Source organism: Vipera ursinii (genome assembly GCF_947247035.1).
Source record: "Vipera ursinii genome assembly, chromosome: 8".
In the NCBI taxonomy this organism is placed as follows: domain Eukaryota; kingdom Metazoa; phylum Chordata; class Lepidosauria; order Squamata; family Viperidae; genus Vipera; species Vipera ursinii.
Window position 1 is genome coordinate 6066499 of NC_139519.1, and position 15919 is coordinate 6082417.

Here is a 15919-nt window from a genome sequence, read left to right on the forward strand (position 1 = left end):
GTGTGTGCTGTCGGTAGACACGGGACCAGCTGGAAGTCCGGGTGATATAAGATGTTGTTTCGGGTATCCCAGCTCATTGAGCTACTTCATAGATTTTTGCCATATTGTTTTGTGAAATGATTGATTGCACATTTTGGAGCTCTGATGGAGGATGATGCAGAGTTACATAATACAATGCTCTCTGGGTGCATAGATTGTAAAACTTAGAAGACCTTAGTTTGGGATTATGGGCATTGCAGTTCACAAATATCTACAGTTGGGGAAGGAGAATTTTGTTTTAGTTAAAAATGTCAGGTAACTGTTTAAGGTTTTAAAACAGTATTAAGTTTGAATATGTGTCCAAAATATATTTTAACATGTTATCCAGATAAAAAAAATAGAGCGAAGAAAGTGTTATTTTCATTTAATTGAACCAGGTTTTTTTTCTTTTTTTTAAAGGAGGTTTTTGACTAGTGACTATTGATGTGATAGTTCACAACTTATAACAGTTCGTTTACTGATCGTTCGAAGTTACAGTTGCACTGAAAAAAGTGATTTATGACCATTTCTCATGGTTACAACTGCTGCAGCATCCGTGTGGTCACCTGATCAAAATTCAGACCCTTGGCAACTGACTCACATTTATGACAGTTACAGTAACCCAGGGTCACATGATCCCTTTTTGCGGCCTTTTGACAAGCAAAGCCAAGGGGGAAGCCAGATTCCTTTAACAATCATGTTACTAACTTATCGACTGCAGTGATTCACTTAACAATGATGGCAAGAATGGTCATAAAATGGGGCAGAATTCACCCTCTATCTCACTTAGGAAGAAAAATTTGGGGCCCAATTGTTGTTATAGGTGCTTTAATGTGAGACTCAGCTGACAAGAAGAAGGAAGGAACTTTTAGGAACAGCATCTGTGTTGCTTTGGGGTTTGTTTTTTTGTTGTTTTGCATTTCTGTGGCTTTATGAGCATTTCTTTTTCCAGCTGGTTCATATCCTAAACATGGCAACGGGTTCAGTGCACATGTATCCTCTAGCAGAGGGAGAGACTTTGCAGAGCATAAAGGTTAAGATCCAGGAGGACACGGGCATCCCTGAGCAGAACCAAGAACTGTTACAAGAAGGAGGACTGGTGTTATTCCCTGAGAAGCCTGACGTTCAGTATCTGGCTGACATAAAGGTGAGTCTGTAACATTTTCACTTAGTGGCCCTCGGGATACTGTGGCTGATATTTTCAGCTATCCTATTTTTCGAATCAAAAGTCTTTAATTGGTGGGTGGGTGTATTTTTCAAAAAAAATCATTTTCGAAGTTCTTTTAATCCATTTTCTGCAACGGAAGAGAGAATATTCTTGCCCTAGCACAGTTGGGTTAGCGATAAGGCAGCATCCGTTGAATGCTGCAATTTCACACATTCTGTGTCCTTAAGCTAACCGCTTGGCCCACTGAAGGGAAAATTGTCATAAAAGGCTGTATCCTAACTTCAGCCCCACCGATGCCAGCTGAGAGCTGAAAGAAAGTATAAACAGCCAATGTAACCTACGATTCTGCCTTTTAAAAAGTATTGATGTTTAGAGCTGGGGAAGAGATTCCTCTGTAGGAAATACTTGAAAATTATAATAATTCTCAGTTGCATGAAATAGCAAAAATGGGAATGGAAGATGACTACTGAAGACATTATCTGTGCCTCCCTTGACTCTCAAGGCGGGATCTTGGATATGATCAAGGAAACGTTCACTGATATCGGGTCTCATCCTTCAAATGAAATGATTGTTTTTTTTCTTTCAGCTTAATGATGCCACAGCTGCTGATACCAACCTTTTCTTCCTGTTTGATGACCGAAAAGTAGCCTACGAGTCTCAGACCTCTCCACGGCCCAATCCGGAAAGCATCAATTGCATCCGTAAGAATCTGGGATGGGAAGAAACTTTTTGCTTCTTCTTCTTCTTCTTCTTCTTCTTCTTCTTCTTCTTCTTCTTCTTCTTCTTCTTCTTCTTCTTCTTCTTCTTCTTCTTCTTATTATTATTATTATTATTATTATTATTATTATTATTATTATTATTGCATGAGAGGCTCCAGTAAAGAGCTTTTGTAGTGAGATATAGAACTAGGGGTAGTCCTCGGCTTACAACCATAACTGAGCTCAAAATTTCTGTTGCTCAGTGAGACAGTTATTGAATGCATTTTGCTCCATTTTACAACCATTCTTGCCACAGTTGTTAAAACGAATCACTGCAGCTGTTAATTTAGTAGCACGGCTGATAAGTGGATCTGGCTTCCCTGTTGACTTTATTTATTTATTATTTATTTATTTATTTGTTTTATATACCGCCCTTCTCCCGGAGGACTCAGGGCGGTGTACAGAGCAATAAAGTAAGAATACAATAAAGCAATAAAGTGAGAAAATTTTAAAACCCAAATCCATCAGGCCAGGCCGGCTTGTTGGAATAGATAAGTTTTTAGATCACGCCGGAAGGAGCGAAGGTCGGGGGCCATCCGGATTTCAGCTGGTAAGCGGTTCCAAAGGATTGGCGCACTCACCGAGAATGCTCTCCCCCTGGGGGTCACCAGCCGACATTCTCTGACCGGTGGCACCCTGAGGAGGCCCTCTCTGTGGGAGCGCACAGGACAGAGGGATGTTGACGCTGGCAGTAGGTGCTCCCGTAGGTAATCCGGACCCATGCCATGTAGGGCTTTGTATGTCATCACTAGCACCTTGAATTTCACCCGGAAGGCAACTGGAAGCCAGCGCAGCTCACGGAGCAGAGGTGTAATATGGGAGTATTGGGAGACCCCCAAAAGCACTCGTGCAGCTGCACTCTGCACCAGCTGAAGCTTCCGAGTGGTTCTCAAGGGCAGCCCCATGTAAAGAGCGTTGCAGTAGTCAAGACGAGAGGTCACAAGTGCATGGGTGACTGTACGCAAGGCATCCAGGTCCAGATAGGGTCGCAGCTGGCGCACCAGACGAACCTGGGCGAAGGCCCCTCTAGTCACAGCTCCTATATGATCTTCTAAGGAGAGCTCTGAATCTAAGAGGACACCCAGATTGCGAGCCTTATCTACGGGGGGTAATAACTCGCCCCCGATATTAAGAGATGGAATAATCTGAATATCCTGACATGCCGGTATGTACAGCCATTCAGTCTTGTCCAGGTTGAGTTGTAGCCTGTTCCTCCCCATCCATTCCCGGACCGCTTCCAGGCAACGGGACATCACGTCGAGGGCATCACTGATGTGGTTTGGGGTTGAGATGAAAAGCTGGGTGTCATCAGCATACTGATGATAACCCACTCCAAAACCACGGATGATCTCACCTAGCGGCTTCATATAGATGTTAAACAGGAGAGGTGAGAGGACCGACCCCTGAGGAACTCCATAAATGAGAGGCCTCGGGGTCGATCTCTGGTCACCCGCCAACACCCACTGTGAACGTTCCAGAAGGTAGGAGGAGAACCACTGAAGAACAGTGCCTCCCACTCCCAATCTCCTGAGACGCCGCAGTAAGATACCATGGTCGATGGTATCAAAAGCCGCAGAGAGGTCTAATAGGACCAGGACAGAGGAATGACCCCTGTCCTGAGCCCGCCAGAGATCATTCAACAGAGCGACCAATGCCGTCTCCGTGCTGTGTCCGGGCCTGAAACCCGATTGGTACGGGTGTAGATAATCAGTATCTTCAAGGAACAGAGGAAGCTGATGCGCCACTACGCTCTCAACAACCGACTTTGTCGGTCAGAAGGTGGCAAAAAGTGATCACATGACCCCCCCGGGACACTGCAACCATCATAAGTACGTGCCAGTTGCCAAGCATCCAAATTTTGATCAGATGACCATGGGGATGCTGCAACAGTGGTAAATGAGGAAAACCAGTCACAAGGCACTCTTTTTCACTGCCGTTAAAACTTCAAATGGTCATTAAATGTATGCTTATTAAGTCGAGGACTACTTGTAGTCTGAAAAGATGTTACCAAACTCCTCCTAATTTTTGGCTACCAAAAACCAGCTCTCCCCCCACAATAAATTTTATACCTATGTCAGTTCTGTTTAAAATGGTACAAATTAGCTTAGCTGTTTCTCAGATTCTTTTTATGTGCGATGTTAAGCTGTCTTTAGAATTAGATACTAGTGTTTATTTCTCCAGTGGGATTCCGCTTTCTCAAGCCTCGATCCAAACCAAACTCTTGACACTTCATCTTCATTATAGATAAAATGTAGAGATTGTTTCAGTTTAAAAAGGTATGGGAAGAGCCAAAGGCAGCCACATGACCATAGCTTCTCACACTTGAATAGGGCACTGTGACTTGCATCTTCTCCTCAAACCAGTAAAAGAAATAACCTTTGTAGTAAGATTGATGCTCCTTTTGCATCACGAACAAGTTGGCTTTGTAACATCTACGCGGGTCAAGACATTAGTATTCTTTACCTGACGTGATTAATTTTGCTTCTGCTCATCGTAATAAGGGACAAGAAATTATACCTGTTAGAAATGGAATCCTTCTAGAAATATTCAAACTTTCTTCCACAGGTTTGTGAGAGCGCAGCAAACATTGCCCAGACACAGAGTTCATCTGTGCAGTCACAATGGTTGCTTAAGGAAGTTGCCCTAGTGGTTAAAGAGGCTAGGCGTGCCAGCTGAAAAGCTGACAGCCCAGGTTTGAGACCCAAACATCACACAATGGGGTGAGCTTCCATAAATTACCCCAGTCCCTGCCCACCTAGCAATTAGAAAGCAAGCAAATGCAAGTAAATAAATAGGTATCACTTTGGTGGGAAGGTAACGGCATTCCATGCACTTTGGTGTATAATCATGGCCACATGACCACGGAAGCGTCTTTGGACAATGTTGACTCCCTCAGCTAGAAAACAAATATGAGCACCACCTCCTAGGGCCAGACACGACTGGACAGGGGAAACGTTTACCTTTTCAGAAAATTACTGGAGCTATAGTAATTCCAGTTGCTGCACTGAGCTGTATTCCAGTTGGCAAGTTGGCAAGTTAGTAGAGGTATTCCCAACTGAGGCCTTGGTCAGATAGCATTTGACATAATATCCAGTTAATCAGGAGATCTAAACCTCTAAAATATCCAAGGTCTTTTCCTAACAACTAGCATTACCTTGTTCATCAACTTCGATTTTTTGTGTGCGTCTGCCAATCTCCATCTCTCTGTCTTGTCATTCTTAGTGATTATATATATATTTCTTCCTCAGTTCAAGATCCCAAAAGGATCCTCCCCTTCTTGCAGTTGCGCAAAGTGTGGGGTCAGGTCTGGCATGCAATCCGAAGTCTGAATGAGGACTTCAATCAGCTTCAGAAGGGTCAACGAGCAGCAATGTAAGGGGCTGTCAACGTGTCTTTCTGAACTCTGCACCATTCTATATTTGCCCCCATTCTCCCAGGTCTTTATCCACCGTGCCATCTTAAAAACATGGGCTGTTTTAAGTCAGGGGTCCCCAACCCCCAGGCCATGGCCCACTACCGGGCCTTGAGTGGTTCGGAACTGGGCCGCGGAAGTGGCAGGGAAGTGCGCATGTGCACACACACACACACACACACACACACACTTGTCCAAGCAGTGGGCAAATGCATGCATGTTCCATTTGTATGAGGGGTGGTTGCATGTGCCTGCTGTTCATGCAAATGAAGCTACACACACACACACACACGCCCACATGGAACCATTCCCTCCCCGGCCGGTCTTCAAAGCCAGAAAGGTTGGGGAACTGTGATGTAATTTACATTTATTTGCTTAAAATGATTTGGCTTATCCCAAAGTATTTCTCAACCTCAGCAAGTTTAAAACGTGTGGATTTCAAATGCCAGAATTCCCCAGCCAGCATTCATCTGAAACCTTCTGAAACAGAGGCTCTGTTCAAATGCCTTCCAAAATTTCAAAATGGTATCTTGTGCTGCCCTCCTCAGGCAAGCCTTGGGGAGAAAACCAAAAGTATTAATTCTCAGGTTCATCTAGTTCAAAAATGTCACCCCAGGAAATTTAAAGGCAGATGGGAAAATCTCATCGCAGCCACACCAGGAGCAGTTAGGTGGGTCTTTATTTATTTCACGTGTGGCATCTACAGAGGTTATGCAATCACTGATATACAAATATAAGTTTAAATAAAGCAGATTGATTGAAAGATAGATTAGATAGGATAGATAGATAGATAGATGATAGATAGATAGATAGATAGATAGATAGATAGATAGATAGATAGATAGATAGATAGATAGATAGATAGATAGATGGATGGATGGATGGATGGATGGATGGATGGATGGATGGATGGATGGATGGGTGGATGGGTGGATGGACGGACAAACAGACAGACGAACAGATGAACAGACAGATGGACGGACGGATAGATATAAGGATAGGTAGATGGATAGATATAGATAGGCAGACAGAGATAGAGATAGACAGATGATGGATGGATGATAGGACAATACAATATGAGGTAAAAAATTAAGGTGAACATAATAAAATCACCATAATATGGCATGATAGAGTCACAGTGGGATAGCTGTTATTAATTCAGTATCTAAGGGAACTAATCAATTAGATGGTTACAGAATTTATCAGCAAAAATATTAACAAAAGTAAAGTGGTAACAGATAAAAATTAGAAAAGACAAGAGGGATTATAATGGTATGTATATATTTGTATATATTGTATGTATGTATGTATTAAACCTTTATACTACCCATCTCCCTACAGCAGTGGTCCCCAACCTTTCTGGCTCTGTGGACTGGTGTGTGTGTGGGGGAAGAGGGGATGGTTTCGCACATGCATGCGCCACTTGCACAAATTCAATTTATTGCACACTCTTGCCCATCTGTTATGTGGCCCGGTTCCCAGTGGCTGACTTTAGGTGGTTTACAGTATTCCTTTCTTGCTTTTTTGCTTTTACTCAATAAAAATTGAAACGTTACAGGATTTAAATAAGAGAGCTGCCCTGCTGCATTACGTCTTATAGCTTGAATGTCTCTGTTACTACTAATAACAATAAAAAAGGTTCCTCCCTGTCTGTTGAGTCTCTGCAGAGGGTGACTCTCTTTCCCCTCTTTGGCTCGGTAGGCGGAACCTGCTGCGTCACAACAGCACTCTGTCCAAGATGAAGAACACGATGGCCTCGCTGTCCCAACAACTGAAGGCAAAGTTGGACTTCTTCAAAACCAGCATCCAGATTGATCTGGAGAAATACAATGAGCAAATTGAATTTGGAATCAGTAAGTTTTATTCTCTTTGATAAGACACGAGCAGTTGTTAGGAGTCCTTTTCCCTAGTTCTGATTTATTTCAGGGCTAAATAATAATATAATAATATTGCAACAGGAAGCAGCATGAGCTGAGTTAGGTTGTCCGTCCATCCCATCCATTCCTTCCATCCATCCATCCTGTCTGTCTGTCTGTCTGTCTGTCTGTCTGTCTGTCTGTCTATCTATCTATCTATCTATCTATCTATCTATCTATCTATCTATCTATCTATCTATCTATCTATCTATCTATCTATCTCTATATCTATCTATCCTGGTTATTTCTGGGGGGATTGCAGGTTAGAATAGCTGTTCTTACCAAAATTATTTATTTAGCATATGGCTGGTCACACACAGAATTAAAAGCACTTCATATGTTCTTACCAAAAAAAACAAGTTTCAAGGAAAAAAAGCTTCTTAGAATTTGCATGTTGGACCTACTTAGCATATGCAATATCTACAGTGCATTTTGAATGGTGCTTCTACTGGTTTGATTCTATTCTAAATACAAGCTATCTTCTCATGTGCAAATCTTTAGGTTGGCACATGATAGCATGAGCAGGAGTGGAGTCCCAGGTTGCCTAAATCGATGTATTTCCCACCAGGGTATCGACATTTTAGAGTTTTTATTGTACGCTAATGAAAAAGCTCATACAGTCATTTTATTAATTTAGAAAGGAGCGCTTGTTTCTTTTAAAACCAAACTTAAAATCATAGTGGTGTTTCCTCTTACAGCTTCTGAGAAACTACTACTTGCTTGGAAGGAGATGGAACAGACTGTAGAGCTTCGTGGAAGAGTATGTTGTAATTTACTTAAAGTTAGATTTGATAGAATACATATTTTTCCCTGCCTTCAGAGTGGAACAACTTGCCTTCAAAAGTTGTGAATGCTCCAACACTGGAAGTTTTTAAGAAGAGACTGGCCAGCCATTTGTCTAAAATGGTATAGGGCTTCCTGCCTGAGCAGGGGGTTGGACTAGATGACCTCCAAGGTCCCTTCCAACTCTGTAATTCTGCACGTAACTCAAACAACTTTTTCTGCTGTTCCTCCTTTGTACCATTTCTTTGCCTCTGAAAGGAGGAAGATGTGGAGCAGTTGGTGAAGAAGACAATGGCCCTGCAGACAGACATTGTAGAGCTACAGAGAATCCCACAGGGCCGAAAACAAGGGAGCTCCTTGGATGATCTGTAAGTTGTGGTTCTGATACTTGTTGTCTAGCAGTCATAATCCTGCTTAAAAGAAGGATCTATTCCAATATCCATTATTTTGGAGCAGCAAAGAAAGGCCTTTTTTCAGGACTCTGTAAAATTAATAAGTTGTATTTATATGATATGTTTGATTCATCTGTTCTCCTAAGGCAGAGGTGGGGAACTATGGCTCCTTCTTCATGAGTTGTGGACTTCAACTCCCAAAATTCCTGAGCCAGCCAGGACTGGAAATGTTGAATTATTTGGTGTTGCCGGGGCTGCAATTTGGGACTGGGGAAATTAGGATACAAATTTTGCTGAAGCATAAATCATACTAGGAGCTATTTTCTATTCCTTGAAGCAGTTCCTTCTTTAGAGAGGAGACAGAGAAACATCTGTCTAATTGACAGGAGGTCATGCCTAGAATGGAGTAAAGTCTTACTCCATCTTTCTTCTTAAACTGCATTGTAGTAGCTGCTTCATAAGGGGTTTTTTTGTGGGGGAGGGGAATACCTTGTGATTAGTAGACTGTTTTCTCCATCAACCTAGCTCAGGGGTAGGCAACCTCGGCTCTTTGATGACTCGTGGACTTCATCTCCCAGAATTCCTGAGCCAGCATGAGGGAACTATGGCCCCCTCATGACTCTTGGACTTCATCTCCCAGAATTCCGGAGCCAGCATGGCTCAGCATGGAAACCTCTCCCTTTCCCCTCAGCATGGCTGGCTCAGGAATTCTGGGAGTTGAAGTCCACGAGTCATAAAAGAGCCCAGGTTGCCTACCCCTGATCTAGCTGTTTAGGAAGAATTACAATTCCTGAAAAGCAAATATTTGAGATCTTCATTTCTCAGTTTTTATTTATTTATTTTAAATAGGGAGAACCAGGCAAAGGACTTGTACCGGAAACTGAGAGAAAAACCGAGAGGTAAATGTTCTACAAAATATTGCTGTCTTCCTCCACCTTTTAGTCCAGAGACCACCTTATACCTACAACCACAGAGAGATAACATTCAGACACATCTTTCAAGCTTAATTCTTCTGTCATTTAGCATATTCCGGACTTGTACTCTTTTTCCAAATTTTTAATCTGGATTTTATTTTACAAAACATAAAGTAGTATTCTTCTAAGAAGTTAATATGACATAACTTCCTTTCTTATGAAAAGGATGGTAAAAAAAATCTGGATTTTTTTTTCATGCTTTCACCAAAATAAAACTGATTTCTAAATAATTTTAGAAAATGCATCTGCACTGAGATATGTAACTACACATGTAATTATCCCGTGTTTGATGTAAATAGGAGTCTTGCTTCAAAGTCTGGTTACATGTGACTAATAATACAAATTAGGGCTATAAATTTTTTCTTCTTGAACTCAAAGAGTAGAAGTGTGGAAGCTGTTTTAAGCAGCTACAGACAAGCGCTCCATTTGCATGCTCCACAATAACTTTTTAGCCTAGAAAAGCATTGCACATTTGCATAACACAGCATCGTCAAACTACAGAACCTGACTTGATTGCATGTTACATTTATTTCCCTTTGTGTGACAACCCAAGACTTGTGCTTGGGAATTCTTGGAGCTGGTGGACCCAAAGCATTGAATGCGATCAGGTTATCACAACTGCTCTTGAGCCCTCCAATAGTGGCAGAACTCAGCAATCTCTGTTATCTCTTCTCTTGCCCAAAATAGTTTATCGTATTTTGCACACTTCTCATTGTTCTCTAGATCAGAGGAGTAGTGGGGACAGCCAAGAAGTAGTACGGTTGTTGCTGCAGGCAATCCAGACATTTGAAAAGAAAGTCCGCCTCCTGTATGTTCAGCTCAGGTAAGACTCTCCAAATTAACTTCTAAAGCAAGTAGGCTGGTAATTTGGAATACAGGTACGGCAGGGGAATACTGCCCATACACAGAGAGCTAAAGTTAACCGTACTATCCTGGCCTCCTGTGGTCCAGCTACTAACAGGTGATCTGGTTGTCATTTTTGCAGTAATACCGTGGTCTGCAAGCAGAAGGCTCTGGAACTGTTTCCTAAAGTGGATGAGGTGATGGCTCTTATGCACGAAGATGAGGAAACGGTTGTCCAGCTTCAGGAGAGACGACAGAAAGAGCTCTGGAACCTCCTGAAAATTGCATGCGTGAGTGAAATCTCATTACAGTCCTTGACTTTCAACCTTACGTTTAGTGACCATTCAAAGTTACAACAGCACTGAAAAACAGCAATGGCACTTAGGCTTATATACCACTTCACTGTGCTTTACAGCCCCTCTCTAAGTGGCCAGTCTATTGACCACCCCACCCCCTTAACAATCTGGGTCCTCAATTCTGGCAGTTGGGATGCAAGTTTAGCCTGCAGTGCTGCATTCTAAGCACTGGGCCACCACAGCAAAAAGCAACTTATGGCAGTTCTTCACACAACCATTGCAGCATCCCCTTGGTCATGTGATCAAAATTCAGATCCTTGGCTACTGATTGATATTTATAAAGGTTGTGGTGTCCCAGGGTCAGGTAATCACATTTTGTGATCTTCTGACAAGCAAAGTTAATGGGGAAGCCAGATTCACCTAACAGCTCTCTTAATTAATAACTGCAGGGATTCACGTAACAACTGTGGCAAGAAAATGAGGCAAAAGTCGCGTGTCTTGTTTAGCAGTAGAAATTTTGGGCTCAACTGTGGTTTTAAGTCAAGGACTACCCGTATCTAAATTCCTGATGGGAAATGCTCAAATTCCGTAGTACTGGGAAGGAAGCCATTAAGAAACACCATGTTGATTTAAGGCATCCCATTAGTTCACCCAATTTCCAGTTTGCATCAAAAACACCTTTTTTCTTTCCCCTTCTGCAGAGCAAAGTCCGTGGGCCGGTCAGTGGAAGTCCAGATAGTATCAACATATCACGTCCTAATAACCCTGGTCAGCTGTCACTCCAGGTTACAACTCCGCAGAATCATTTAGTGGATTCTGGGATTAAAAGGTAACGGTGAAAATAGTTAGCTTCTAAATTGGGGGTATCTGGCCCTGCAGTTGGTCAGTTGAAGTGGGGTGGGTATTTAGCTACAGTTTACATCATTTCTTACTGTTGTGCTTCAACTGCTTCCATTAATCTTTGAGAAAAAGATCTTTGGTATCGTATTCCAAATTGGGTCTTCTTTGAGTTACATTACCATGTAATTTCATGGTAATGGTTTAGAAATAGTTTGCACTGTTGCCTTCTGGAATTTTTTTCCCCACTTCACCTTGAAATTGGCCTTCTGTCCAAAATGCCTGTCTGATCCCAGTCCCATTCTGCTTTTTGAGATTAGCCAAGGTCAACCAGGGACTTTCAGACATTGCACGGAGAAACAGGAGTCTGTTCTGTTTTGCATTAAGATCAGTGTCCTTTTGCCTCGAAGCTCCACTGAAAAGCGGTTGATCTTGTTTGCAGAAGGAGAGAACTCATAGGGAGGGGTGACAGGATCATATAATGCAATAGAAAAATATTTCAGTCTTTAACACTTTTGAGCCAATCATCCAGGAGATAAAAACCTTCCTTATAATTTTCATGAATGAAGGCAGATATATGTGTCCCAGGATAATGTTGCAGGATCCAACCTGGGTCGGTCACCAGGGCCCTCTACTGGAATAGGTGCTTTGGGCTATTCTATGCTTCATATTTATGCAGTAACTTCCTATTGGTTGATTGGTGTGTTGATGGCCAATGATTGGCTATTATTTCCTTGTGCTGCGAAGTCCTCGACTCCTATGTATTTGATAAGGTGGTTGCAAATCAGCACTCCTATTGACGGACAAGGGGCCCATTTCCCAGGCTTCAATCATTTCCTTGGCTATCTTTGTACCTGCTCGGCCAACAATCTTAGTAGCTGCGAAACTAAAGTTATATTTCTGTCTGGCTTTATAAAGGAGAAATGAAAATATATTTGAGCAGGAAGTGGTACTGCTTGTCCATTTTCAATCTCTGATTACCAGCATTAAATAAATGGTTTGTTCCCTTTCAGTATGTAATATGCTTTTGCTTTTAACATCTGCAGATGCCATTGTCTATTGAACCAGATGTTGGCCTAAAAGTCTGTCTGCTCTTGACCAGCAGCAACTTATTTTCGTCTCGTCTCAAATCTGCTTAATTTAAAATGTATTTCTTCAAGTTCTGATATACAGCACAGCATTCCCATTTTGGCACACGGTCCATTCAATGCATTTTGCGCTCTCTCTCTCTCTCTCACACACACACACATACGCTCCACGCTCGAAATAGAAACAGCTGTTGGAAACCCCACTGCCAAATTTGTAGTAGAGCTGCATTGCTGAAATATGTCCAGTTCATAAGGAAACTTTTTAAAAAGAGATAAGGGGCACTTGAATGATTAACGTTGTGCGTTGTGATTTATATTTAGAGAACAGTAGAGAGCACTAAAAGCAAACGTGTGTGCTTCAAGATGTCAAAATACACGGAACACAATGCAGCAATTTTGTTAGCTTGAAAATGTATTTAAATGTCCACATTTCCATATAGCTTTTATGTGGCAGCCTGTGGATTAACACTATCAACAGGTTTCTTTAAAGCATACTCATGTAAGGAGGGGAAGCAAGTGTGCAGGCTGCAAAGAACATGTTAATCTACAGTCCACCTCGTACAAGATATATGGAATTGTGGACATTTCAATGTATTTTCAAGATAATGAAATTGCTGGATTCCATAAGGAAACTTACCTTCACTTTTAAGAGAGACACTTGAATGAGTAAGATGAGGTTGTGACTCGGTGAACCTGATTGATATTTAATATTGTAATTTATATTTAGAGGTCAGTAGAGATCTCTTAAAAGCAGGTTTGTATGTTTCAAGAGTAGCAGATTTTGGCTGTGGATACACAGTTCAGGAAGGGAATACTTAGTTTCATTGAGGATACATTAGCCAAAAGAATTTGTTTCACTGTTCATATAAAACAGGAGTGAATTACTGGTCCCCAAAATCTTTGTGTGTGTTGTTTTGTATATTCTTCCAGAGGAAACTGCACTACAGGTAAACTTTGCTTACCAAACATTTGTTCAGTGATTGTTCAAAGTTACGGCAGTGCTGAAAAAATAACTTTATGGCTCATTTACAACCATTTATTATCTTTGCTGCTTCCTTTAGTCATAAGATCGCCATTAAGTCAGTATATATCGTCCTGTGCCTTTTTTTTCTCCCACCCACCCAAGTGTGGAAAGGGATCGCAAGGGAACAAGTTATTTGCTTTTGATAGCAATGTGATTGTGCCAGCAGCAAAGGAGAGATTGCCTACTACGGCTTGCTTCCCACCCACCACCCACCCCAAGCAGAAAGATTGGAAAGACACATTGGGTAAACAGCTCATAATATTCTCTTGAAATCTTTCTCTCCAATCTCTCTGCTCTGTTGCAAGGTGTGGGGGGCGGGTAGGAGAAAAAAAAGCAAGTTATCTCTGTAGGCATTCTCTTCCTTTGTCTAACAGTTTCTTGCTGCCTAAACAGGTTACACTCTTTAAAAAATCTCAGTTCTGCTGGGCGGAGGGGATGAGAAAGACTGGCTTGTTCCTCCGCCACCCCAAGCAGAGAAATTGGAGAAAGAGATTTCCAGAGAAAAAGCGTCTTGTGCAGTGCACCTGCAGCTCCCAACAATGCTATGTGATTGCATTGTTTTTAATGTTCACAGGACAGCAAGCACATGAGCATTCAAACAGTGCTTAAGAGGCAAACGAAATCCAAGGTATGAAACTGAGTAATTTTGTCTTTTTCCAATCAAAAAAAGCAGTCAAGGTCGTGTGACTGCCCATTCAGCAACCACTTTCCCAATTAGGATCGTTAAGCAAAGACTATCTAAAATGGAAACGGGCAGAATCTGAAATATTATCTAATAATTCAGGAGCTTTACACTTTTTTCCTTGAATAATATTTAAGAACATAGTGGATTGTCCTTTGAAACTTTTTGCATTTTGGAATAAATTCAGTATTTTGCAAAAAAAAAAGTACTATTTTAATTGGGCTAGTAGACTTCTTAAAGATGAAGTTTGCTTGTCCTGGCAAAAGTATGCACTGAGGAGGTGGCATTTCTTCCTACCAAATATTTTTTGTGTGAAATGTCTTTATACTTTCCTTTTATAATTTTGTCTCTTAGTGAGGATCTACTGGTGGAATCTCATAGCCTCTGCAGTCAGCTGGAAAATGTCATGGTTGATACAATGAAGGATCAAGAATACAGCTTTATGGTAATTTCTTATCCTCAGCTATAAAGTGATGGGTTAGGAGAAAAGTAGTAAGAGCAACTCTCATTTTTCAGCCAGCTAGTAATACTGCTTAAACAGAGATAGAGGAAAAATTAAAAAGGGGAGGAGAATTTACTTAATTCACGTTATCTATTGGTCTGCCTCAGAACTGAGCATTTTACAGTATGCAGGCCACATCTGGCCCACAGGCTGTTCCAGTCTGGCCTGGGGTAGCAGGCAACATCATTGGGGGGGGGCACAGCAGGCAGGGCATCAGCCTTCCCCAAACAGTCCTGGTTTCTCATGTGGGAAAACTGCCCATCCCTGGTTTATCTATGTTAACAAATGCAAAGTACATTAATAGGAACATGCATTTTCTTTATATTTAGACTTTGGACTGGAGTTGGCTGAAACTTCCAGAAGAAAGAAAAAGCCTAGAACAAACTCAGATGTGAAAATAATCTTAATTTAATCACAAAATAATTAACTTTCCATCACGTTGATGACCAGACCCTACTGTAAGTGCTGTTCTTGGTCAGAAATCTATATCTGTAGCCTACTGGGTGACCCTAAGTTTGTATTTGATTCTTACTCAACTGTATATAAAGTATATTTTTCTGTATGGCTTTCGTTGTTCACCTGGTGGTGCCCGTTTCCATATTACTGCTTAATTGCAGACACTGAAGATAGTTAACATACATTTTGTTACACGGATGTACACAAGATTCTCCATTCCCACCAAGAAAAGAATTTGGAGCACTCTTAATATGAGACTTCCACATATCATACAATAACATTAGTATTGCTCTAAAATCTAAATATATTTGTGGGACAGAATGTCCATTGATTTCCATGAGAGCTAGAAACTTCATAATGTAAAGATAGAGACTCAGTCTTTCCTCCTGAAGCCATTTCAAAGTTTGAGTGGCATATGCAGCTTCAATAGATTTTGCTGTCAACACTTTTTTTGAAATAAGTAAAAATCTTATCAAAGAAATAAAAAAGATATTGAAGCCTTATTGTAAGTGGTAAATTTACCACTCTTCTTCAAATTTGCCTGGTCAAAACGTTTTGATTTTTCTAACCAGGTTTTGTGTTGGGTCATGATTAAAAAATTGAAAGCAGTGAAATATCTAGAATCTGGGGAACCACCAATATTCCATGGTTCAATTATTCCCAGTGATATTTGTTTCCTGAAAAGAGGAATAAGTGGCTACATTAAGCTTACATTTTAAAATACATTATTAAAATATAACGTTTTGTGCCTTAAAATCTTGCCTGATTTT

General features: G+C 41.2%; 1 protein-coding gene across 6 annotated transcripts in view; it reads left to right on the forward strand.

The window, feature by feature from the left end:
* IKBKB (inhibitor of nuclear factor kappa B kinase subunit beta) overlaps positions 1 to 15919 on the forward strand; it is a 41035-nt gene that overhangs the window by 17806 nt on the left and 7310 nt on the right. For 4 of the 6 annotated variants that reach the window (XR_014493146.1, XR_014493147.1, XR_014493148.1 and 1 more), the window contains exons 10-21: positions 971 to 1165; positions 1773 to 1887; positions 5193 to 5316; positions 7058 to 7209; positions 7971 to 8032; positions 8314 to 8423; positions 9297 to 9346; positions 10145 to 10244; positions 10407 to 10554; positions 11262 to 11389; positions 14546 to 14636; positions 15023 to 15151. Coding sequence is in view for 1 of the 6 variants with exons in the window: in XM_083368335.1 (XP_083224461.1) it covers positions 971 to 1165; positions 1773 to 1887; positions 5193 to 5316; positions 7058 to 7209; positions 7971 to 8032; positions 8314 to 8423; positions 9297 to 9346; positions 10145 to 10244; positions 10407 to 10554; positions 11262 to 11389; positions 14546 to 14636; positions 15023 to 15088 (1341 nt within the window). In the remaining 5 variants the exon portion in view is untranslated. Of the gene's footprint in view, positions 1 to 970; positions 1166 to 1772; positions 1888 to 5192; positions 5317 to 7057; positions 7210 to 7970; positions 8033 to 8313; positions 8424 to 9296; positions 9347 to 10144; positions 10245 to 10406; positions 10555 to 11261; positions 11390 to 14083; positions 14138 to 14545; positions 14637 to 15022; positions 15256 to 15919 lie in introns of those variants that run through there. The other 2 variants (XR_014493150.1, XM_083368335.1) reach the window with 2 other exon arrangements.